The following is a 24,442-nucleotide window of genomic DNA, read 5'->3' as shown; positions in this document are numbered from 1 at the left end:
AGTCTCGCGCACTCCAGAGTGTCTACTGGCCTCTGCTGGGAGGAGAGGGAGCTACAAGAGCACTGCTTTTTATTCCTAATTATTTACCCGGTGTTTGGCAACCAAAGAACAAAATGAGTCATAAATAATTTCAGTCATTTCAAACAGTTAAAAATCAATTAAATATAATATATTTTTTTAATATATGCTTATATGTAGAGAGAAAATGGTACAAAGACAAAGAAAAAGAGGTTAAGAAAATCATGAAAAGTGACAATATGAAAGACAAAAACAGATTAATGCATTATATATTTTACTTGAATATCTCTGTGCATATTGTGTGTTAACATGTGCTGATGTTTCACAGCCTAAGTCGAAAATAAAATAACTTTAACTCTAAAGTATTTAGGAAACTGTCACAGAAACTTTTTCTTTTATTAAGTCTTGAATTTTACAAACTGCACGTTTACTTTCAAAGCAAGAACACACGATAACAAAATACTCTCTGTCTTGATTTATTAATTTAACATTTACACATTTTCCAATACAATAAATATGGTGAGTATTAATTATTAAGAACTATTGTATCTGCAAAGTTAAAATTAACACTATTTTGTTATGGATTGTCTTTTTTCATCGTCTTTTTTTTAAAACTTATTTTGAAGTGGTATTTAAATAATTGCGTCATTTCTGCGTTTCTAAATCAATGTAACCCCTGATCATCGTGACCGTGAAGCAGCTGTGTGTGTGTGTGTGTGTGTGTGTGTGTGTGTGTGTGTGTGTGTGTGTGTGTGTGTGTGTGTGTGTGTGTGTGAGTGTGTGTGTGCGTGTGTGTGTGTGACTCCAGAGAGAGGAAATGGCATCTAGATTTAAAAAAAATGCCTTTGCATCTTTACGTGCCATGCGTGTTGTATTCCACACCCTGACTCTCAGCAAAACAGAGGCAAGGGAGGACTGAGCGATGTTGGACGTGTTATCATCGCAACAAGCGGGACGGTGAACGGAACTGGAAACAAAAAAAACCAAAACAGCTGACGTATCGATCTCTACAAGGTAAGAATGTTTCCTTTTCTTCTTACGTTGCGGTAGAATTTAACAGTGATGATGAAGGACGCGGAGCAGCTTCCAGTGTATGATCTGTCAGCTAGGTGGCTAAGATTAGACATATTTTTTGGGGTAGTGGCTGCGCATTTTTTTTTTTCCTAACGTGGGCTTCCAGCCCGACCTGCAGAAATGACGACGTGACGCTCAACTTTGCGGTGCCAGTTACAGTTGGCTGCACGAGGCTGATGCACACCTGCATCCAAACCGGGGTGCTGGAATTTATATATTTCCTGATCTTTTTCTGTGTGTGTGTGTGTGTGTGTGTGTGTGTGTGTGTGTGTGTGTGTGTGTGTGTGTGTGTGTGTGTTGCATGAATAGATGGATAGACGTGAGCCGCAGACTTCATTGTTGCCTCGTTGCCAGCCTGCATGTCTCCACCTCACTAATATTATTGCTGCTGCTTTCTTGTTTAATGCTGATGAGTGCAGGCCGCCCAGCAGCTGCTGCTGTCTGGCAGTACATAGACACCTTCAGCTGACTTGGAGCACACCAGGACAAAAAAAAGACCCAGAGGGGCTTGAAACACTAGATTATAGGCTCTGCACGGTGGCATTTATATTTTTTGGATTCTGCAGGATCCCTGCAGGAAATTGCAATTTCACCCTCTGACGAATCACTGTAATAGGAAGTTACAGTCCTGTCTGTAGAGGGAATTAAAATGACCTCATCCTGCTTTTAATGGCGACAGTCTGATGAGACTTTCTTCGTGGTACAAGCAAGCATCACCTCCAATACTTAAATCCCTTCATTGGCTTCCCATACAACAGAGAGTGTTCAATTAAAATATCCTCTAATTGGCTTTTACGGCTTCAGCTCCTCAGTATATTTGTGACCTGCTGACTGACTACATCCCCCATCAGACCTCTGAGGGCTTTTTCTAGTTGTCCCCAGAATAAGATCAGGAGCTGAAAAAATGTGCTTTTATTTACTGTGGACCTTCCCTCTGAAATGCTTTGCATGAAGAGCTGTGATCTAAAAACTGTACATTTAAATACTTCCTGTTTTCTTATAGGCCAATGAACAGTGTGTGTGTGTGTGTGTGTGTGTGTGTGTGTGTGTGTGTGTGTGAGTAAACAATGTGTATGTGTATGTATGTAAGCGATGAGTATTGGGTGTATGTATCAATTTGTTACATTCTTTTTTATAATCCACTTATTTCTTATTCTCCGTCTTCCGGTTTCGCTGCTGCTGCAAGTTCTGCAGCGTTGCCGACATGTGAAGAAAGAAAGTAAATCAGGAAGTGCATGAATGATCAGGAATGGTGTGTTATGACTTTTGCAAGATATTCACCAAGACCTTTTCACAAAAATCCCCCCAAAAATGTTAAAAATGTCCCAGGGAAATCAGGATGAGGCTTTTTAGTTTTTCAAAATAAAAGCCCCATAGAGTAACTACAAAATAATAGTCCCCAACTAGGGCTGGGCTTACTTTTTTCAAAATAATAAACCCAGAAGGTAACTGTTCCTTAACTGGCTGTTCAGATACAGTTACCTTCTGTTAAGATACAGTTAGCTTCTGTTAAGATGCAGTTAGCTTTTGTTAAGATACAGTTAGCTTCTGTTAAGATGCAGTTACCTTCTGTTAAGATGCAGTTAGCTTCTGTTAAGATACAGTTAGCTTCAGTTAAGATGCAGTTACCTTCTGTTAAGATACAGATACCTTCTGTTAAGATACAGATACCTTCTGTTAATATACAGATACCTTCTGTTAATATACAGTTACCTTCTGTTAAGATGCAGTTAGCTTCTGTTAAGATACAGTTATCTTCTGTTAATATACAGATACCTTCTGCTAATATACAGCTACCTTCTGTTAAGATGCAGTTAGCTTCTGTTAAGATACAGTTATCTTCTGTTAATATACAGATACCTTCTGTTAATATACAGTTACCTTCTGTTAAGATGCAGTTACCTTCTGTTAAGATACAGTTATCTTCTGTTAATATACAGTTACCTTCTGCTAATATAAGATACCTTCTGTTAATATACAGTTATCTTCTGTTAATATGCAGATACCTTCTGTTAATATACAATTACCTTCTGCTAATATACAGATACCTTCTGTTAATATACAGATACCTGCTGTTAATATACAGTTACCTTCTGTTAATATACAGTTACCTTCTTTTAAGATACAGTTACCTTCTGTTAATATGCAGATACCTTCTGTTAATATACAATTACCTTCTGCTAATATACAGATACCTGCTGTTAATATACAGATACCTACTGTTAATATACAATTACCTTCTGATAATATACAGATACCTGCTGTTAATATACAGATACCTACTGTTAATATACAGTTACCTTCTGTTAAAATACAGTTACCTTCTGTTAATATTCAGATACCTTCTGTTAAGATTCAGATACCTTCTGTTAAGATACAGTTAAATTCTGTTAATATACAGATAGCTAATGTTATATACAGATACCTTCTGTTAAGATACAGCTACCTTCTGTTAATATACAGATACCTTCTGTTAAGATACAGATACCTTTAAGTCCAGCCGTAGTTGCCTGATAACAAACAGTGAGATACAGTTCTGTTTTAATTTTTGTATTAAATGATAAACACATTGAGTTTCTCTATGATAAATGTGTTCTATAAATAAAGCTGCCTGACCCATAGCTGCCCAATCTCTTGTGGTGCTCTTATGTGTATCAAATTATATCATTTGATACATGAAGCACTCTTCTACGATGCATTCATCGCTAATTCTTTACTGGTAAATTCAAAGCATTGTTGCTTGTGCTGACTGTTATTTGGGGCCTTGACTCTTGAGGGAGATGGTTTCTGACATGAGGAGACAATAAAGTGTGTTTTAGTTCAACCAGATTTCGGCTCATTTTGAAGACTTGCTGTGGAGCGACTCGCTGTCTTCAAGCAGCCTCAATCATTGAAATGATTGAGGCTTTAATACTTTCTCTCCCTCTCTGATCTTTGTTTGCTCAGACTGCAGTGTTACAGGAAATGTGTTGTCACCATGGAAACTGAGGCTGTCAAATGAGGATGACAAAGTGATGTTAATATTTGAGAGGCCACCTGCTATTCTTCAAAACCGTGAGCAGCACAGCAGTAAAAGATCTTTACAAAATGGATCTAATCTGAATTTATCTGCAATTGGTCAGATTATACAGGCAAAGACATTGTTCTTAATGTACTAGTTCATTTGAGATTTTGGGCTAATTTGCATCCATAACACGTCTTCTTTCAGACTAGTGGAAAGAAATCGTCCAAAATACACATTCAGGTGTTTATTTTACTCCTTTGTTTATTTGCGTCTGTAGATTTTTCCTAAATTCACCAACAGTTACCATTAGATAATGCCTCATTTGCATATTTAAACATACAATTTCAGAAAACTTGTAATATAATAAATAATCATCTTAATGTGAGTAATGAGCTGGTGAAGTTTCATGGTGATATCTATGAGTTAATAATTGTTTGACCCTATTCACCTGTAGAGTCTTCTAAATGTCTGTAATTTAACTAAACGTCTCTTTGAAGGACGTTTTCTCTAAATGACCTTTTTCTCAGACTCTGATCCAGAAATCTTCACTTCAGTAGCGCTGACATACATCAAACTTTACACTTTCATTCCTCTTTATGTTCTGAAGCTTTCTACAGAGGGGTTTGTTCACACAGCATTCAGAGACTCATTTATTCTACATTGTATTAATAAAAACATGGAGGAAATAGATTATTTTTAAATGTCTGTTGACAGTACTTTCTGATTCATGGAATGATACAAAGTGATATCCAAAATACTCTCTGTTGAAACCCTTTGACTCTAATATGTCAACAAATTGAAACAAGAGTTTTGAACCTGACTTTATTCGATGTTCAGATTTCTGTTCTGGAAATATATATGCAAATTAGCACATATTTGATAAGATAATGCCTCATCTGCATATTTAAACATACATTTTCAGAAAACTTGCAATACAAAAAACAGTTGTATTTCTGTAAGCAATCAACTGGAGAAGTTACATGATGATATCTGTTAGTTAAATCTTTTACTATATTCACCTGACGTGTCTCCTCTTTATCTCTTTCACAGTCAAAGGTGCTGATAGAGATTCATGTCTGTTATGACTTCAGCACAGATATCACACTTTCTAGAGGAGAAGAGGAGATAAACCTAAACCGTGAAGGATGAAGATAAACTGCTCTTAACTTGTCATTCAGTCTTTGTCCTAAAGTATGTATTAAGAACGGCCCGGATGCACGTTCATTACTTCGTAAATCCCATTCAGTCCTTTTACCGATTTCTTTCTGTAAGATGTACCTCAGTGATGATTAAAACATGAAATCAGATAGCTGGGTCTGTGCGGGAGGAGTGGAGGTATAACAGCAAGGGGAAATAAATCGTGTACAGCTAAACTGAGTGTGAGCTGAGGGGAGTGATTGTGAAAGTTAACCTAAATCTCAGTCCCTGAAAGCCTCTCAAGGACCTCTGAAGGTGTCTGAGATCCACTGTGGGACGCTGTGCCCTAGATTTAATCTCTTTCACAGGATTTATCATTACAGAGGGTAAAACTCCACAGTAATATATCACGTAGAAGCGTCTTTATGATTATAAATACGAGAAAATACCAATATTCTGGAGGGTATTAATACTGTAGATGCATGTGAAAGACGGATTATAGACTCTGTGACACGATGAGAGGAAATGCTTCATTTATTTACAGATTACAAGATGTATGCTATTGATGATACACAGTGTATACAATGACAATATACTGATATTTGATTCAATTAAAAACTAAAATATTCATCATTACAAATTAAATAATGAAATATATGAATGAGTACAAAATAATACAGAATTCATATTTAACTATATATGTAAAGAATGTACCAAATGAAAAAAAGTTAATTCAAAACATTTTTTTTAAAATTCTGTTTATTGATAAAAACAATTAAATATACAAACATTGCAAACATTACATAACATATACAGAACAACAGAAATGTGAATTGAAATAAAGATAATCATTTAAGAACATAGACTTAAGATAAATAAATGTCAATAATATTACATCATAATAATGAAAAATAAGTTATTCTACCAAGCAGTTTGATAGTTTCATACTATATTCAGCGTTAATTAGTTTAAGAGTGTAAATATATTCTTTAAATTCACATTAAATAAATCAGTGACATTTGGTTTAACTCTGTAAAGATTATCCATATGTTATCAATAAGTTTGAAATAAAGTAAATGTTGTATTTACACTCAATTTTGATGATATGATTCATGTTACACAATATATCATCTTTCAATCGAGTCCACAAAGTTGTGGTTCATTGTTGCAAAAAGATTACATTTTGGAGAAATATAGATATTGTGTAACATGTTGACATGTGGGTTACTTCTTTCACATTTATTGATAATAATACAGGATTTATGATATAGTAAAAACATTAAAAACCACGCCCTCCGCCAAACAGTAACCTGGAAAAAAAACTAACCTGGAACCATAAAACTAATCCTTCTCACGTGACGTCATTGCGCCGACCTGACCAATAACATCGCTTCTTCAAAGTTTTTGCCGCGAGGAGCGGCGCAGAGGTGAGGTGAGTTGAGTTGAGTTGAGTTGATGTGTGTGTGTAGGTCTGTTTCCTGGAGAGGACAACCGTTAGCTGGTTGAATATATTTATACATATATATATATATATATATATATATATATATATATATCAGTTACGGTGTTGAGTTCAGGCTCCGGGAATGTGTGTGTTGAGGTTTCCTTACTGACTCCTCAATGTTGCAGCAACCACACGCTTTGTTGTTGTGGGCGGAGCGTTAACATGCGAGCTGCTAGCCTTTAGCTAACACCGGCTACTTCCAGGTAACAAAAAACAACTCGCATCCCGTCTCCTGTCCTCGGCCCCGACCTCATGGATCCCGGTGGAAGTGAACTGGACTCCAGCCTGCCTCAGTCCGAGAACCCGTGTCTGATCGTGGAGGACTCCCAGCCGGACGGTGTCGCTCTGGAGGACGACCCCGAGAGCAGCTACCGAGCTCTGCTGGCCCGGCGCCTGTCCAGCCTGCAGCCCACCTCCCGCAGCCCGGTGCTGGTGAGCTGCTAACTTGATTATGTACCAAAGTAACTTAAACATCCGAGGCTGGTTTATGGTTTCTGATGCAGCAGTTGAGACTGTTTCATGTAGTCTATTAAACAGAATAGGTCAGCAGAGGTGCAGGAGGCATTCAGGTCATATAGTTTAGTGTTATATACGCAGTTAGAAGCAAGTTTTCCATGTACAATGAAAAAGTTTAAAATGTTAATGTTGTTAGTGTTACAATATCATATAATGGGTTTATTGCATGAGCAGCGTTTATTATCATGTTAACATGAAAATAATCACTACTCTCGTGTATCTTACTCAATAACAATTCATCACGTATGATAACATAATCTTTATCATATCTTTAGAAGTAAAAAGTAACTAAATCTTCTCTGTAAAAAGAAGAGATTTAGATTTTTTTGTAAAATATTGTAATATGAAAAAACAAGACTTAACCATAGCAGTCAAATAAATGTAGTGTAGTACATAGTAGAATATTTTCTTCTGAAAGTAAAGTACAAGTACCCTCTAACTTCTACTAAGTTCAGTACTTGCATAGTTAGTTGCCTTCCACCACTGCTGGTCAGCCATCTTGTTTTTCTAACCCCATGAGAGCTCAACATGTCCACAGATGGAGACATCCATCCATCCCTTATTCAGAGTTACTTGGTGAGATTGGACGAGAGACAGAGAGCGCTCTGGACAAGTTACCAGACGTGTTTTTAACGGGTTTGACGGGTCGACGGTCTATTTTTTTTTAAGTCTATTTTCTGCCAACTTGACAAAATCTTTTTATAGTAGTTTGTTTGAGAACAGAAGCAGACTGGAGTAGTGACTGAGACACTGCCATTCATTATCAGGCCTTGATCATTTGTTTTAAAGGCACACTTTTCCTCTTATGTGCAGTGCTATGAATCACAACAAGGTCTGTGGATCATCTTCAGCAACCGGGTCATGATTTCTGAGAACAGACGTTGCTGCTAAGTTATTTTAAAGTTATTTTTTTGGTGCTTTTTTGAGAACCACAAGCTGAGCGTTGTATAGTGCCGTTATATTGGACATCTCTACGGCTGATATCTCCAAAAAAAAAAAATAGGCAACTCGCACCAAAACAATCTGAATTGATGAATAGCACTACAGGTAAGAGGACAAGCTGTTCCATTAAAGTCAGAATTGTTGGGTTTTATCTTAAAGTTTGTTACTTTGTAAAACTAGTGACGGTTTTGTTTTCCAGGAGCTGATCTCCTCCCCGCTGGGAAGCCGGTACTCTCAGAGCGACAGCCAATCAGAGAGCTCCCAGAGTAACAACCAAGCTGAACCTGGTCGGTGCCTTTCTAACAACATGTACTAATATTACACTTATCCTGTACAAAATAAAAACAACGCTATTTTCTTTGTTTAGGCGTTCTAATGGCGGCCAATCCCAGTTCTGCATTGGAGGAGGAAAGTCAAGTTCTAAACATCTGCCCTCCTCCGAACAAGAAGAAGTACGTGAGGACCAGACGCGTTTGCGCGATGCTCGGCGTTAGACGAGGGTGAAGTCTTCTCACTTTCTCTGCTCCCTATATGTTCAGGTGTGCACCAGAGGACACGGATATGGATTCTGGAGCCGATTCCACCACACACTGCGTTCAGTCCGAGGGTAGGAGTTCCTCTCACATCTTCAGAAAGAATAACACCAACATCCAGTGTAGAGTTGAATATGACTGCGTGTGTTAAATGGCATCCATGTGTCTTGTGTTTCAGGGGGAGCCTCCCAATTTGGTTTTCTGGAGCTCTCTCAGAGTCAGGATCTGCGCGGTGAAGTGGTGAACAGTCGGGAGGAAGAAGATGAAGACCACAGTGTTCCTCAGCCAGACGCCAAGAGACGCACCAACTTAGGTATTAACCCTCTGAACCACACGCAGTTTTGGCTTTGTTTAGTTTTTTTGCTCCCGTCACATTTTATGCTCGATTTTCACAGCAATATAAAAGTCCTGCTCCTCTGTGGAAACAGCATCGTGACCAGAGAGTAGAGAGAACATGTCTTTAGTGCAGAAAAAACACCGTTATAATGACATACATCACAAACAAGAAAGAAAAAAAACGCGAGTTGGATTGGTTTGATCATTTATTTTACAAAAATTGAAAAACAAGGGAATCTATGTATTCATTGTTTTCAAGAGCCCACAAGTGTTTTAAGTTTAAATTTTAAGCTTCGTTTTGGTTCCTTTCTCTGACTGAAACACACGATGTGTTCAAGGACTTTCTGAAAGATGAAATCTGACTTTAATGTCGGTTTTTCACAGCATTCTATAGTCTATTATAAAATGTGAAGTTCTGGCGACTGTTTAAAGAAAACATGACATCTATCCTGCTGGTGGGCTTTTGGTGTTCAGACTGAAGTTATAGATGCTGGGATTTTATTGATATTTAGGCGTCAGATGTACTCTGAACTGATACTTCTTCAATGATTTCAAAGGCTGCAGTCAGGCCTGGTTCCTGGGTGATTTAAGAAACTCAGTTAGAATCTATTGACTGAGGAAAAATCCTGAATGAATGAGTGCAGAAAGCACACATGCAGCAGCATCTGCACAGAACGCTGCAGGTCACTGAGCGGTTTGAGAACTATATAAAAACGATGCCCTCAAATTCACCAGATCTGAACCCAGCTGAACTGAGACATGGCTCTCCACCACCATCATGATCGCAACACCAAACGTGGGAAGATCTCCCAGAAGGCCGGAGTTCATTTCCAGTAGAGGAGAAACGCCTCACGAAGGCACTTTATGTTGGTGTTTCCTCCATCAGTACGGAGCTCCAGTGCATCTGGGTTGCTCCCCTTTTTTAGTCTAATAAATATAGAAAATCAGCTCGCTAAAAAATCTCAAGACGGGAAATATTCTTCTACTTATTTTCCTTATTAAACAGAAAAGTACAAGTTTCTCTCCGGACCGAGCGGAGACGGGCTTAATTGCCTCGTTAACTCGGCGTAGAACACGCTTCATTAAAACTGGACAGTAACAAAATAAAACTCACAATCAGTCGCTGGTAGAAACGCACCCTTTTATTCACAGAGATGAGTCGGCTGCTCAATGAGCAACGGCTCTCTCTCTCGCTCTTCAGAGGCAGGCCGTTAAATTAGTGAAATAAAATGTCTGCAGAAAAATAACCGGCGATGGCCAACAGCCGATATATTCGTCCTAACCCTAATTTACACTTGTCTCTTTATCTTTCGGGATGCAGACGTGAATATAAAGAGGGTTGAATCGTGTAATGGTTCATTATCAGAGCATTCACGCCGTTTAAAGACTCAATCTAACTTCTACCTTCTTTTCATCGCCAGCAGAGCAGAACGTCAGCTCCAGGACTTCAGAGAGTCCGGACAACAAAGCAGTGAGGTTCGGCTTCCTTCTGTGTTTTTTAAATCTCATCACCGGGAGACGCATGCTGGTCTGGAAGTGAGCAGTGTTGTTTTTTTTTTTCCTTTTTCTGTCCTCCTCCAGGTCTGAGGTGAGCTCCAGCAGCTCACTGCAGCCATCGAGTCAGTCGGGGAGGCAGCTGGGCATCCAGGCTCTGCTGCACTCTGAGGGCCTGGAGGCCTCCGACGAGCAGGACTGTGAGATCCTGTCCTCACAGGAGGACATGTTCGACGCCAACAAGACCGGTAAATGTGTGTGTGTGTGTGTGTGTGTGTGTGTGTGTGTGTGTGTGTGTGTGTGTGTGTGTGTGTGTGTGTGTGTGTGTGTGTGTGGTGCGATTTGTAGCAAATGGGCTACAACGTTAGGGCTGCAGGGAGGGGATGTCATGATACCGGAAATATAGTCGACGATGCACCGAACAGAAAAATATGCTCGCGTCAGTCAAATAGGAAAACGATTCTTAAGGTTGAAAGTTAAGACTCCTGTCTTTTGTCCCCTTTCCGGTACCTCGGTGCTCCTCTCAGGCGCCGCGGTGGACAGCACGGTGTCTGAGCCGGAGCGGCCGGGGCGCCCGACCGCGACGCCGGCGCACACCCTGCGACTGCTGCACCTGTCTGGACAGGGAACGCTGGTGCAGGAAAGTCTGTCCCAGTGAGTCACAAGAAACGCTCTCATACTGCCGTCAACTCACAAGCACAACGTAGAAAATACCCTGAAGTTCTGATCTCTTTGACCACTTCCTCTTCTTCTTCTTCTTCTTCTTCTTCTTCTTCTTCTTTCCAGGAGCTCTGTTGACTACGTTGCCCCGACCCCAGACGACTTCAGCCACACCCCTTTAATTATTCCCAGCTCACCGACGGGACCAGAGAATGAACGCGGTAAATGATTTGACCTGCTTTGATGACTGAACTCTCAAATAGACGGAACAAGCCGGCTGGTGAAAAGAGCTAAACCTTTCCTCCCGCCAGGTGCCGATGAACCGATGGATACCTCGCTGCCCCCAGAAGACCGAGCGGGAGAGAAAGAGGAGGAGCCGATGGAGACGGAGGCCGCCTCTAAGCCACACCCATCCGCCTCGACTCCCATCTCCCAGAATTCTCCTGGTTTTGCGTTGGAGCGAACTCTCTCTTTACCCTCCCAGCCAGACTTCTCTCATGTATGTATTTTACTTATTTAGTCTTTTCATTTACCTATTTGTTTTAAGGCTGCAGCACACAACACACTACTGCCATTTCAATGAATTCAGAAAATTGGCAAACATTCCATGCGTGTGTTTGTTTTCTCAGGACGTGTTTGTCCCGACGCAGAGCCAGGAGGCAGCGCAACAGTCCGATAAGAAGACGGGCGAGACGCAGTCTCAGCGCCCGGAGTCGGCTTCCTTCACTCTGCCTCTGCAGCTCTCTTGCGGTAGTCCAGCTGGGCAGACCTCAGAACACCTCGAGGAGGACAGCCAGGCCACTCAGATCGAGGAGCCGCCCGGCGTCGACTCTGTGGTTTCACATCAGAGGAGCGAGAGCAACGGCGTCCCTCCGGAGTCACCGAAAGCTCCCGCCGGTTCCAAAGCCTCCTCCTCCGCTGAATCGCCAAAGCGTCGCAGCGAATGTGCGAAGAAGGATTCGTCCGGTGCGGCGCGAAAGTCCGAAGCGCACAAAAAGACGTCTTTGAATGTAGAAAATGTGAATGTAAAGGACGGCGAGAGTGACGGCAAAGAGGCGAGCCCCGCCGACGTGGTGTCTTGCTCGCAGCCAAAGTTGGACTCCTCCGATCTGACTGTTAACAGCTGTGTGCAGGAGACCCCACCTGCAGACGCTACACCCCGAAGTTTTACCTCGCCGTCCACGATCTCTCAGACGTCTGCTGGGGATGTGGCGAAGGGTTCTGCAGACTCCAGGAAGGAAGGAGGAAGTGCAAAGAGTCCGTCCGTAAAATCAGTTGGTAACAGTCAAACAGGGAAAGAGGTGACGGATGAGCGGAGGCAGGGTGAGGTAGAAGAGGAGGAGGTGGTGGTGATGGAGGAGGGTTCGGGAGCGCCTCTGGTCCTCTCCCAGAGCCAGCTTTTGTCCCCTGAGCCCATGGACGAGGAGGAGGAGAGTGAAGACAGAGGAGATGACATCGTTGTCACAGACAGCGAGAGAGACTCCCAGGCTCTCCAGAAAGACGCGACGCCACAATCCAAGACCAACAGCTCCCAGTCCATCTCCACCAACGGTCACCAGTCCCAGGCTCAGGCCAAGAAGTTCCACGTGGCTCCCGATAGGCTTTCCCAGACTCAGAGGGCGGGGCCTGACCCAGAGGGGCTCAAAGACAAGAGCCTGAGTGACAGTTCGGGAGGTAAACAGGGCACAGACACACTGCATGTCAGCATCGTGCGATATCCATGACTTAGTTAGCTTAGCTTGGCTTCTTCTATGTGAAATAATCTAGCTGCACCTTTTCAGGCCTGTTTTGAGCGGCCTTGTCTCAGACAAAGACAACTCTGGGTTTTATTTCTAGTGAAGACCACCACTGTGAGGATAGAAAACAAAGGAAGATTCCTCCACATTAACCTATATATAGAGTTAGATTCCTCCTTCGAATGCTACGCGTTACATTTCATCTAAAACCCACGAGATGTTCTGTGACGGTTATTCTGCAAAGTTACATTAGAGGCTAAAAGTGGTGTCCCAATTACAGTCGCATAATTCCTCATTCTGATCAGACTTTTAACAGGAACCGTGCACTGAACTCGATCTGCTCTGATTCCAGGAATGCTTTTATTTGGTTGTTTTTTTTACACTACAGATATTTCTTTCCACTTCACGCTTCCTAAAGAAGGGGAGCTGATTGGTCCTGTGGTCGGAGCCACGCCCCCTCTAATCAGCCAGCTGAAGCAGACGCTGAGACACAGCACTCCCATCGGTGGGTTCCACAACACAACAACAACAACAACAACTTGTCTGCTAAATGTCAAGAATTATAACACAATTCTTTCCTTCTTTTTTCTGCAGAGATTACTTCCTTCTCCGAGAAGTCGGGCGTAGCAGCCGACGGGGCGATGGCAGCCAGTGACATCGTGTCGGGGGAGAGCGGGGACGACACGACGGAGAAGGGAGACGGGAAGCTGAGTCTGAGGATGAAGCTGGTGACGCCTGTCGAGGAGGGCAGCTCAGAGCGCTTCAGCCTGCAGAGTAAGAGCTCCTCCTCCTCCTCCTCCTCCTCCTCCCTCTCTACCCTCTGTCCTCCTGGACCCTCTTATTAATACATTTCTAAATGTTCTACCCCCCCCACCCAGAGCCAGCACTATCAGAAGAGGATGGATCTGTCGCCAAGGTTACCACTGTTGCCAAGGCTGTAACCAGGTAACCTGGCACTCTTGTCTTTATGCACATGAACTGAATTCTTTCATTCAGTATCTGGAGGATGAGGAGCAGCTGAAGGACACTCCTCAGCCTCGACGGGGTCACTTCACACACACACACACACACACACACACACACACACACACACACACACACACACACACACACACACACACACACACACACACACACGTGTATTGAGATGAAAAGTGCACCTGTTCTAGTGGTGGGAGGTGTTCTTCATTCATATATATCTGTCAGAGCGTCATACAGTGCATCACTGTTTGTACTTGTAGCTTGATGAACTGATCCGTTTCTTCATGCATGTTGACTGAGTCCAGCGTTTGAGGTAGAGATGTCCAGAGTCCGCCATGCTGCACCGCCACGTTTCTACACCGCACACACACACACACACACACACACACACACACACACACACACACACACACACACACACACACACACACACACACACACACACACACACACACACACACACAGAGAGAGAGGGCTGCTGTGGTCGAGTGAACCAGGTGAAGTGAAGTTTACTCAAATTCACTGCAACTACACTTGTTATTGTACGTGCAATAAAATATATGCGAGTAAAAATACTAAATACTAAAACTTAGTCGCTACTTCTGTGCAACAGGAACAGTCATGTAAATTCAATGGGCTCTGTCTGCGGTCTCATCCACCGCCGCTGTGTTTGCACAAGCACAGCGTGAATCATTAAATAAACATCTCTGCTGTTTCCAGCAAGGTCAAGGCTTTATTTTGGGACTCTGCTGTTGTGAACATGTGAACTGTTGCAGCTCTAGAAACAATATTTAGTTATATCTAAGCTATAAATAACTTCTAATTCTGTTCTCGATTTATTTGTTTCTAAAATTCTATAAATGTTTTTAAAAACAATTCTTTAGTATCAGTAGCTGTAGCCCCTAGGTGCACTAGGATCCTAAAGATACCGGTCCCTCCTCGTAGGCCACCGTAGGAACTAAAACGCACTCACTGTTCCTTTAACGAGGCTCTGGAGTCAGTAGAAATGTAAGGCGTTGACACACAGCGGGTGTCGTGCATCATAAATATATTTTTCTTTTTAAAGATTGAGTGGATTAGTCGTTGCAGACTTAACACTGTTGTTTGATTTCCCAGCAGCCCGTCGGTGTTCAGTCGTGTCAGACAGGTGCACAGGCAGCAGGAAGCCAGGGAGGACATCCAGGCTGGAGGCAACAGCACCCCTGTCAGGTGAGTAACACTCACTGTTCCAGTACAGGAGAGCATCCGCTAGTGTAATAAATACCATGTGACCTCTCAGAGCCTGGTGGGCTTCTTTAACTCTAATCACTCCAGTAAACCTGTAGAAAACACCGAGCTGTCATTCCACTTCCTCATTTTAATCCCACAAGTACATTTTATCACGGGAGCAGAATATGTTGTAGCTACTCGTTGTTCATTTCTTTACCGAAAACTAATTAACACATTTTTTTATTGCTAAGACTAGAAGATAAGTTGAACAATGTCATTAAACCATTAAACACTGACTATAACAGCACTGACTATAACAGCATGCAGTATCGTGGAAGAGAGAACGAGCTAAAACCAACCTTTTTTTTAAGAAATAGGTCGTGTGTGTGTGTGTGTGTGTGTGTGTGTGTGTGTGTGTGTGTGTGTGTGTGTGTGTGTGTGTGTGTGTGTGTGTGTGTGTGTGTGTGTGGGGAGAGACCTACTTTTGGAGTCTGGAGGTGTGATGGATGGTTATTTTCTACATATTCTCTCGGGCCATGAGGAGCGGTGTGAGGCTGTTTTACAAAACGTCTTCTGCGGTTCAATTCTCTCTTTATTCTACTTGTTTCTTTTGTTTCTTGCCGTAAACGGTTTACAGAGATGTGCTGTTTTTCACCTCAATATACTGTAAATGAGAGTCTGACTAGATTAGAAGTCGAGAGCCACGCAATTTCTTTAGGTGGTTTTGTTTCATGGTTGTTTCCATCATCAGTGGTGGATAAATGAGGTTCGGCCGGATATTATCAAAATATTTATTATCTAAATAAAAGGTTTGATTTCTGCCAAACTACAGAATACATTAAAGAAAAATAGGAAAGAGAAGGTCGTCTTTCAGCAGGAGGAATGGTTGGATGTGTGGAAATATGCACCAACTGTCACGTGTGCTGGGAGTTTAAGTGGAAGTATTTTATTCGGGTTTTTTTCTAGAAAGCACATTTTGCTGGTGGTGATGCTGCATGTGTTGGTTTTGGGAAGCATATAGTTTTATAAAACGCAAAAAAAAAAAGCATACTTAACTGCAATTTTCCACATTGTTCTTTTAGAATTTTCAGGTCAGGCATCTTGATGAATATACCTTTTTTGGCATTTTAATATCTGCGCTGCAAGACGTTGCTTACGTCCTGAACTCCACCACATTACTTCTATATTCTAACTTTCTTTGTCTTCAGAAAAACATAAATTTGAATGAATGACTTTGTAGCGTTGTCTCCTCCTGATGTGGTTTTCTTTGCTCTTTGCGTGAACACTTTGCCTCTCTTAAGTTGTACAAAGTTACAAAACACAAAAGCATCATATTTTCCCTTTTTTTTTTTTAACATTTCTACCAGAGGGCAGCTGTTCGCCTCACCACAGAGGGGCTCCCCGGCGTCCTCGCTGGGATGCAACAGCCTCCCTAACAGCCAATTGGAGCCTTCGCAACAGGAAGCGTCGGCGCAGGACACCCGCAAGGCTCCTCCCGGTGCCGCCGAGCCCTCTGAGGACAGACGAGGTCCGCCTCGAGCTCCGGAGCCGCCCGCCCCCAACAGGACTGATGCCAGACAGAGGGCCGCTCAGCAGACCGACGACGGCACCGTCCCCTCCAGTCCGCCCAACAAGGTGGGTCTCTGACCGTCCACAGTACCACGGGTTAATAATGCTAGCCTTGTTTCAAAATGTTTAACGCTATAGTTTGATAGTGGGGGTGTTATGAGCCACCGGACTCCTTTGACAGAAACAGTAGTTTTACCTCTCGGAACACAGGAGGTCTACCGTCTGCCATCGCCTGCAGCTGTTCCTTTGTTTGTGTTATTGTGCGAGTTTGGTGATTTTTTTTTTTTTTTTTTTTTTTTAAGGGTTAGTTTAAATTCACCAAAGTCTCCCGTGCCGGTTCTCTACTGCAATAAAACACTGACTCTGGGGTTCAGCGCTTTATGCTAGCTCTGAGGTAGCGCTAGCATGGAGGCGCAGCCTGAAGACGTGTGCTGGTGGTGTTGACCACTCTGTCGTGTGTGTGTGTGTGTGTGTGTGTGTGTGTGTGTGTGTGTGTGTGTGTGTGTGTGTCCCATTCACACTGTTGCATTTTGTTTTGCCTTAAAGGGAGAACCAGAGTGTGACAGTTCCCTGTCTGGGTCATTTGTTATGTTCTTTTAAGCCAGCAGGACCAGAGATGCTGATCGTTAACTGGAGACACCTGGGCCCGGTGCTCCCGTATAAAGATCCGCCCTCTTTTCAATCTCTCTCTCTCTCTCTCTCATACCAACCACCCATGGAGCAGCGTGGACGGCTCGTGTGCCGCCATTGCAAGATATTTGTTGGTTGCTTAGTACAATAAACCCTTTATTGGTGCAAACTGACTGCGTCTCCCTCACTAGTGCCACGGCTGCGGAGCCTGGTCCTTTAGAAGAACCACAGCTCCCGCCTACCGCAGACACGTGCACACCATCCAGGAGGTGCGTACCACCATCAAACGGATCATCACCGACGTGTACTATGAGGACGGCAAAGAGGTGGAGCGCAAAGTCACCGAGGTAACCGACGCGTTTCTCATTTCTTACAGATATTAAACGGCTTTAGTTCATCTTCATTGTGAGTTTCAGCTCACTGTTTGTGTGTCCGGCCCACAACGTTACCGTTCTGGTTCACTCTCACCGTTCTCGTACCTTTCTCAAGTGAAAGGTAAAGGAAAACATTTTATTTCATAATCTGAGCCGGTCGGTAGTAAGAAGCAGCCCGTTTAGTGGCGTTCTCCTTAAATACTGCACCAAGCTCAGACATCTTTGCTTCCATTAGTCACTTAGACACAAAAAACACGGGAAAGTAGGATCCAGGTTGGAAAATGGGTGGAGCTAAATACAACCGTAGAGACCTGTCAATCACTGTGTAGCCCCGCCCCTAAAGCATCCCCTGCTTTATGGTCTGTTTGACTCTAAATGGACCATAATGTACTAAATGAACATCATGCTGTATTGAAGAAGACTTGAAACTAGAGATTGAGACCATAAACTCATGTTTACAATGTTTACTGAGGGAATAAATCAAGAGAGAAGTAGAGTCATTTTAGACTAGACTTCTATACAACCAGAGGAGTCGCCCCCTGATGGACACTAGAGAGAATGCAGCTTTAAGACTTCACATTTTGTAAATGTTGTTTACTGTTCATTGGGTGGTATAATATAGATTTAACACGTATCACTTCTTGACTTTAACATCAGCGTGACCTGTTTTTATTTGTATGTCACCAGGAGAACGAGGAGCCCGTGGTGGACTGCCAGGTGTTGGACAGCGACATCTCCCCGTGCCGCACGGGCAGCAGCTCCCTGACCTCCGGGGACCTGGGCGACATCAGCTCCCTGTCGTCCAAGACCTCCAGTCTGCAGCACAGCTCCGGAGGAACCAGCAGCAGCGGCTTCACGCGGCCGGACTTCATCATGCCGCCCAGCCGAGGGGCCTTCAGGTACTCTCTCCACCTCCAACACCGACCGTAGCCGCTTCTCTTCGGTCCCGGCAGTATCCAGCCTCTCTGGTTCCTCTGTCTGCCACTCGTTGCATGCTGATCTCCTGTGTCACTCCTTCACCTTCTCTGCCTTTCTAACACCCTAATTTCTCAGTGATTCACTGATCCCTGCCTGCTTCGGGTGCAAGTTGCTCGCGGGCATGAATCTGAAGGGGTGGGGGGGGGTCGCTCGACGCTCCTCTTTCAACGGGGGGCGTTTCTGATTTCGTAGCGCAGCTCCCCCCCCCCCCCTCCCCAGATCGGTGCCCGCGCAACCTGACCGGATCCCATTGGTCCCCCTCTGTGTGTCTGCAGTCCCAGGAGGGGAGGCGGGCAGCAACAGAGGGGCCACAGGGGTCACAGGGCGGGGTCAGTGGTCACAGTGAGCAGAGGCTTCGGTGCCCCGGGGCCCCAGGCCGTCGCCCCGCTCACCCCCAGAGGAAGGGCTAGGAGGGGCCGACCACGGTCCCGCTCCTCCGTGTCCAGGTGAGTCCTCGCTGAGGCTCGCCCTGCACTTTGACATCTCTAATAACACTTCACTTTTCCTCTTTTCACTAATCTTCTCGCTCTGAGCTGCAACTATGGATTTTTTAAATCGGTAGTGAATCATTTGTTGATCACTCGTTTATTTCTTGTAACTGTGATAAACTAGTGAAAACTCTCCATCACAAAGATAACGTCGTCGGACCAAAAGTCCAAAACCTCAAGATATAAAATGTACAATGACGTGTCTAAATCCTCTTTACCTCGATAATATTTGTCTGCTGCTACTGTAGTGCTCTGAGTGTCGAATAAATAACCTTTAAGGGTCTGAGTGTCTGTAGTTTCGCTGCACACTTTATTATAGACTTATGCAGTTTGAACCCCCAAAAAACGTGGAAAAACGTGTTTTCTTCAAACAATCGGCAAAACTACACTGTTAATCACGGCCAGCAGCTGTAAAAACCATCATTATTGTCAGATTTTCATTTTTACAACAGTCCTCGAACACATCATGTGTGATGTGTGCTTCCATCCAAAAAAAGCAACAGAAACAAAGCTTAAAATTGTGATATTTCATTAAAAATATTTAATTCTACATGTCTGTAATAAACCGTTTACTTTGTAAAAAAACATAAAATTCTGAGCTCCTCAGTGAAATTATGAAGTCACGATTGATTCATCTGAGACCAACAGTCATGTGACAACAAATCAGAGACACCTTGACTGAGCCGTTGAAGGAGAGTGAGTTCTTGCAGGAACCCTTTAAGTCCACGTCTGAAGCTCTCTGATCAGACTCTGTTTGGCTCTCTTAAGGAGAGGCAGAGTCAGCTCTCTGCAGAGGCCACCGCATTTCTCCTCCGAAGACGAGCACTTCACCCGCATGCTCCCCCCGCGCCTCCCCGCCAGCCCCGCCGACCCGGAGCTGCCCAGCCACTCCGACTCCCTGCGCTCGTCTCCGGAGGAGGCGAACTCGGCCGGGAGCAGCTTCGTGGGCCTGCGGGTGGTCGCCAAGTGGACGTCCAACGGCTACTTCTACTCGGGCCGCATCATCAGAGACAGCGGCGAGGGGAGGTTCCGCCTGCGCTTTGACGATGGCTACGAGTGCGAGGTGGCGGGGAAGGACATCCTGCTGTGTGACCCCATCCCGCTGGAGACGGAGGTCACCGCTCTGCTGGAGGACGAGTACTTCAGCATAGGTGAGGGAGGAGGAGCTTCTCATGGACTCTCGCCTGTGGTTTTAAATCAGTGGATGAGCTCCTCTTCGAGTTGTTCTATTCAAGGATGATTTGTGTCTCTGCAGGTGTTGTGAGGGGCCATAAAACAGAGGGCCAGGATCTGTTCTACAGTGTGGAGAAGGAGGACCAGAGGCAGTGGTACAACAGGACGGCCATCATCCTGTCTGTGGAGCAGGGCAACAAGCTGAGGGAGCAGCACAGCCTCGGGCCCTACGAGCCGTCCACGCCGCTGCCCAAGGCCTCCGACATCAGCCTCGGTAACACCACCGACGGATGCCCTTTTGCAATGCAAAAAAAAAAAAAGTTGTCAAGAGGCTGAGTGATGAAGCCGCCTCCGTATGACGAAAGCGTCGATAAACATGACAGCTAGCGTTACAGTACCTCAGAAAATCTTTAATGTTATTCTGTTCAACATCTGGGCCTTTTGACTGATGTTTAATATTCTATTCCTAGATAACCTGGTGGAGGGGAAGAGGAGGCGCAGAGGAGCCCCCGAGGGTCAGCACACCCCCAACCGGAGCTCCTCCTCCAGCAGCCCCCGGACCCCCGGCCCCTCCGGCAAGAGGAAGCTGATGAGCCACGAGGACAACAGGTCGCCGGCCAAGAGAGGACGGCGGGGGGGCGCCCGAGCCGGTACGGAGACGCGCTCACCACCGCAACCATGACCGCATCGGGACGGGGGGGGGGGGGGGTATTTTAGTGTTTTTAATTTCAGGGTCTGCATCTGTTCTTTACCCCGTTTTAAAAAAATAAGGAATTTTTAATAAGGATTTTTTTTTCTTTTAATTGATGTTTTTAAAGTTTTAAAAAAAAGTTGTTTTTAAATGAATTGTTTTAGAAAAAATGAATTTTTTTTTAACCTGTTTTTTTTTGCATTGTACTCCATGGTGCTTTGAGCATGTGACATTTTTTAAAATCTTTTTTTCTTTCTTAATTCACTCACAAGAATGCTCTTCTTGTCGGTAATGTGTGATTGTTTTGTACTGAGCATAACCGAGACATTTAGGATTTAGGACAGACGCGTCTCCGTCTGCTGTCTGCTGCTGCTGCTGAGGCCGACCTGGTAATTAACGACGTGCACCAGCGTTACCATGGTGTTGGTCCACAGGTGGAGGGAAGACAACGGGTGTTGGAATTCTTTGTAAAGTCACGGGTGTTTTAGCTTTAAGAGCCAGTTCAGACAAATTTGCATCAGCAGATAATAATCTCACTACAGGTGAGAGACGTCACATGTCTTTGGGATGTGAACGACGTTTTAAAGCGGCCTCCCTCGCCTGCTGTCTCTTCTTCTCTAACTCCGTGTCTGTGTGTCTCTGTCTGCAGCTCAGCGGGTCGGACTGTGCAACACCTCCGGCAGCGGCACGGACCTCCCCGGTGGGTCCGGAGGAGACGTGGCGGAGACTCACGGCCCGCTGCCCCAGAACACGACGCTCTTCATGGGCTTCGCCTTCATGCTGACGGCCTCGTCCGAGATCGACCGGCTGACCAACAAGCACGCCAGCGACGACGAGGACGGAGACGGAGACGGTGAGGCGGACTGCAGACGCCGCCGTCGCTTCCCGTTTCCTGTCGTGATTGATTATCCGTAAATTATTGTATTTCTTTTCCTTCTTTCTTCCCGCAGATTACGTGCAGACGGGTCCGTATAACAAGACGTACACGGAGTCCCAGCTGCAGACAGGTGGAGGATTCGTCCTGCAGGACTTCAACGAAGAACAAGTGAGTGATCAGAAGAACAGGATGTTAAGTAGTTATTATTTTACTACATATACTAACCTATGCCAATCAATCAACCTGCAGTTTAGCCCTCAAATAAACCGATAGTGTCAGATATTGTTCAGTATTTATGTTTGTGATACGTGAAGCATCTGTGGTCATTTATTGCTGACATGTTTTTGTATTTTTTGTTATCTCAGGTAAGATCGAGTTTAACGCGTCAAAGAATGGTGATGAGTATTTCATGACATAATAATACGCTGCGTATGAATAATGCAGCCATCCGTGTCTTTGTGTCTCCGCAGTGTAAGGCAGCTTACCAGAGTCTGCTCATTGCGGACCAGCACTGTCGCACCAGGAAGTACCTGCTGTGTTTGGCCAGCGGCGTGCCGAGTGTGTCGCACATCTGGGTGCGAGACTGCTGCAAAGACAACAAGCTGCTCAACTACCGGAACTACCTGCTGCCAGCCGGCGTGGGGCCGGACGAGGCCATGGTGGAATGGTGAGGCGAGCCTCTTTGTTGTTTCCTGCTCTTCATTCTCTGGCTTCACTGGATGGACTTGATGGTGTCTCCAGTGACAATTCAGAAGGTTGTTAGTCCTCCGAACCCCAACAAGCATGTTTATCGTAGCCAGAAGCTGATAAAACCGTCAGATTTTCATTTTTCTAAACGGTCCTTGAACACATCGAGTGTTGTGAACGTTTCCTTCAGAAAAAGCAGCCAAAACAAAGTTTTCAAAAACGTTTTATTCTACGAGTCCCGTTGAACATTTCACCCCAAATAAACAGTTTGCTTTAACCAGATTATGTAAAAAAAAAAAAAAAAACATTAAATTGTGAAAAACTATGAAGACATGAGTCACTCATCAGAGACCAACAGTCATGTGACAACAAATCATGAAACTGAAGTTCAGGTTGTAAAATGTGAATAGCTCAATATATATAAAGCACTTTTAACATACTGTAGTGAGATTATTTGACAAACTAAACATGTATTTTATGAACCTTTTAATGTTTTTTATAACATACTATGAAACTTTTGATCAATTACTATGGTGTTTTTTTTTACTTGCTATACTATGACATGCTTAATGACATACTATGACTTTCTGTAACCTTTTAAAGTAATAATATACTTTGACTTTTTTAAGGAATTATTACCACAAACTGCAGATGACATGTTACTTCAACTTTCTATACTAAGAGTTATTAATGACCTGCTAAGCTGTCACCTTTTACAACATACAGCTTTCTTTGGACAATTTACAGTTACATAACATCATGCTATGATTTTTAGTTATAAAGATTTTACAAAAAACATACTGACTTTATAGTATGTCATGAAAGTATCTACGTACTAGTGTGTGTGTGTGTGTGTGTGTGTGTGTGTGTGTGTGTGTGTGTGTGTGTGTGTGTGTGTGTGTGTGTGTGTGTGTGTGTGTGTGTGTGTGTGTGTGTGTGTGTGTGTGTGTGTGTGTGTGTGTGTGTGTGTGTGTATAAACATACTGTGATTTTTTTTTTTTTTTTTTTTTTTTTTTTTTTAAACTTAATTCTGACTTCTTAAAACAAACTATACCATGTTTTTCTGTAATACTATAACATTTCAATTACATACTTAAATCTTCTGATGTATTCCTTTTTACATACTGTACAATGACTTTTGTATTTTTTGGCCATACTGTACTGTTCTATGGTTTGATTACAGCTTACATTCTGGTGTCTGTGACGCATTAAGACCGGCGGTGTCGAGGAGAAGCTGCTCCTCTGCAGGTCTTACCCGGCGTCGGGTGGAGCTGTTTTAATAGACGTGTTCTCTCCTCTCAGGCATCCGCGCTGCAGCCCGTTCAAGGCTCTGCGGGTCCTGCTGGTGTTTGAGAAGCCCGTGGAGCTCTGGGCACAGCTGGTCACCATGGGCGGAGGGTCGTGTGTGCGACAGTTCCCGACGGACAAAGACGCCTCAGGTACATAAACACAACCGCTCCACCAGGCGGCGTCAACACATTAACGCTGGGAGTCTGTTATTGATTATGTGTTCCTCCTCCGTCTGCAGACATTCCTGCCGGCAAATACGACGTGGTGTTGACGGACCGCGCCTGTCCAGCATCGGTAGAGAAGACCGTGACGTTGCAGGACGTCCCGCTGGTGTCGGCCGAGTGGCTCATCCAGAGCGTCATCCGCGGGGAGCGCCTGGGCTTCCACAGCAAGCCTCAGTATCGCCACGACTACTCCTCTTCCTCCTCATAGACATGTGCTAAATGTTCAGCATTAGTTCTGTTGCATGCCTCTGCTGTGTATATATATAACTTTATCCTGTCTGTTTTTAATGAGATAATAAATTGTGACTCTCGTTTCA

At 43.9% G+C, this 24,442-nt stretch overlaps 1 protein-coding gene across 4 annotated transcripts; it reads left to right on the top strand.

Annotated features, from left to right (window-relative positions):
- Positions 1-717: 717 nt before the first annotated feature.
- tp53bp1 (tumor protein p53 binding protein, 1) lies at positions 718-24,442 on the top strand. Of its 4 annotated transcripts, none has more exons than XM_068724266.1 (28): positions 718-1,032; positions 6,941-7,169; positions 8,395-8,482; positions 8,563-8,647; positions 8,735-8,802; positions 8,907-9,041; positions 10,489-10,540; positions 10,646-10,806; positions 11,086-11,212; positions 11,345-11,439; positions 11,530-11,717; positions 11,848-12,892; positions 13,343-13,459; positions 13,549-13,728; positions 13,833-13,899; positions 15,052-15,144; positions 16,512-16,779; positions 17,535-17,690; positions 18,405-18,616; positions 18,971-19,141; positions 19,952-20,334; positions 20,439-20,630; positions 20,827-21,006; positions 21,697-21,900; positions 21,998-22,092; positions 22,395-22,591; positions 23,914-24,050; positions 24,140-24,442. In XM_068724266.1, exons 2-28 carry the CDS (start codon positions 6,990-6,992, stop codon positions 24,331-24,333), a joined length of 5,070 nt encoding a protein of 1,689 aa, XP_068580367.1. In that variant the 5' UTR covers positions 718-1,032; positions 6,941-6,989; the 3' UTR covers positions 24,334-24,442. The 4 variants fall into 4 exon arrangements, with proteins under 4 accessions (XP_068580367.1, XP_068580368.1, XP_068580366.1 ...); XM_068724267.1 differs by having other exon boundaries at positions 10,486-10,540; positions 15,055-15,144; XM_068724265.1 differs by having other exon boundaries at positions 10,486-10,540.

Source organism: Cebidichthys violaceus, unplaced genomic scaffold, assembly GCF_023349555.1.
Source record: "Cebidichthys violaceus isolate CVI_PGR_0920_01 unplaced genomic scaffold, fCebVio1.0.p SCAF_30, whole genome shotgun sequence".
NCBI lineage: Eukaryota > Metazoa > Chordata > Actinopteri > Perciformes > Stichaeidae > Cebidichthys > Cebidichthys violaceus.
Note: the sequence above shows the minus strand (reverse complement) of the source record. Positions and strands in the feature narration are given on the sequence as shown.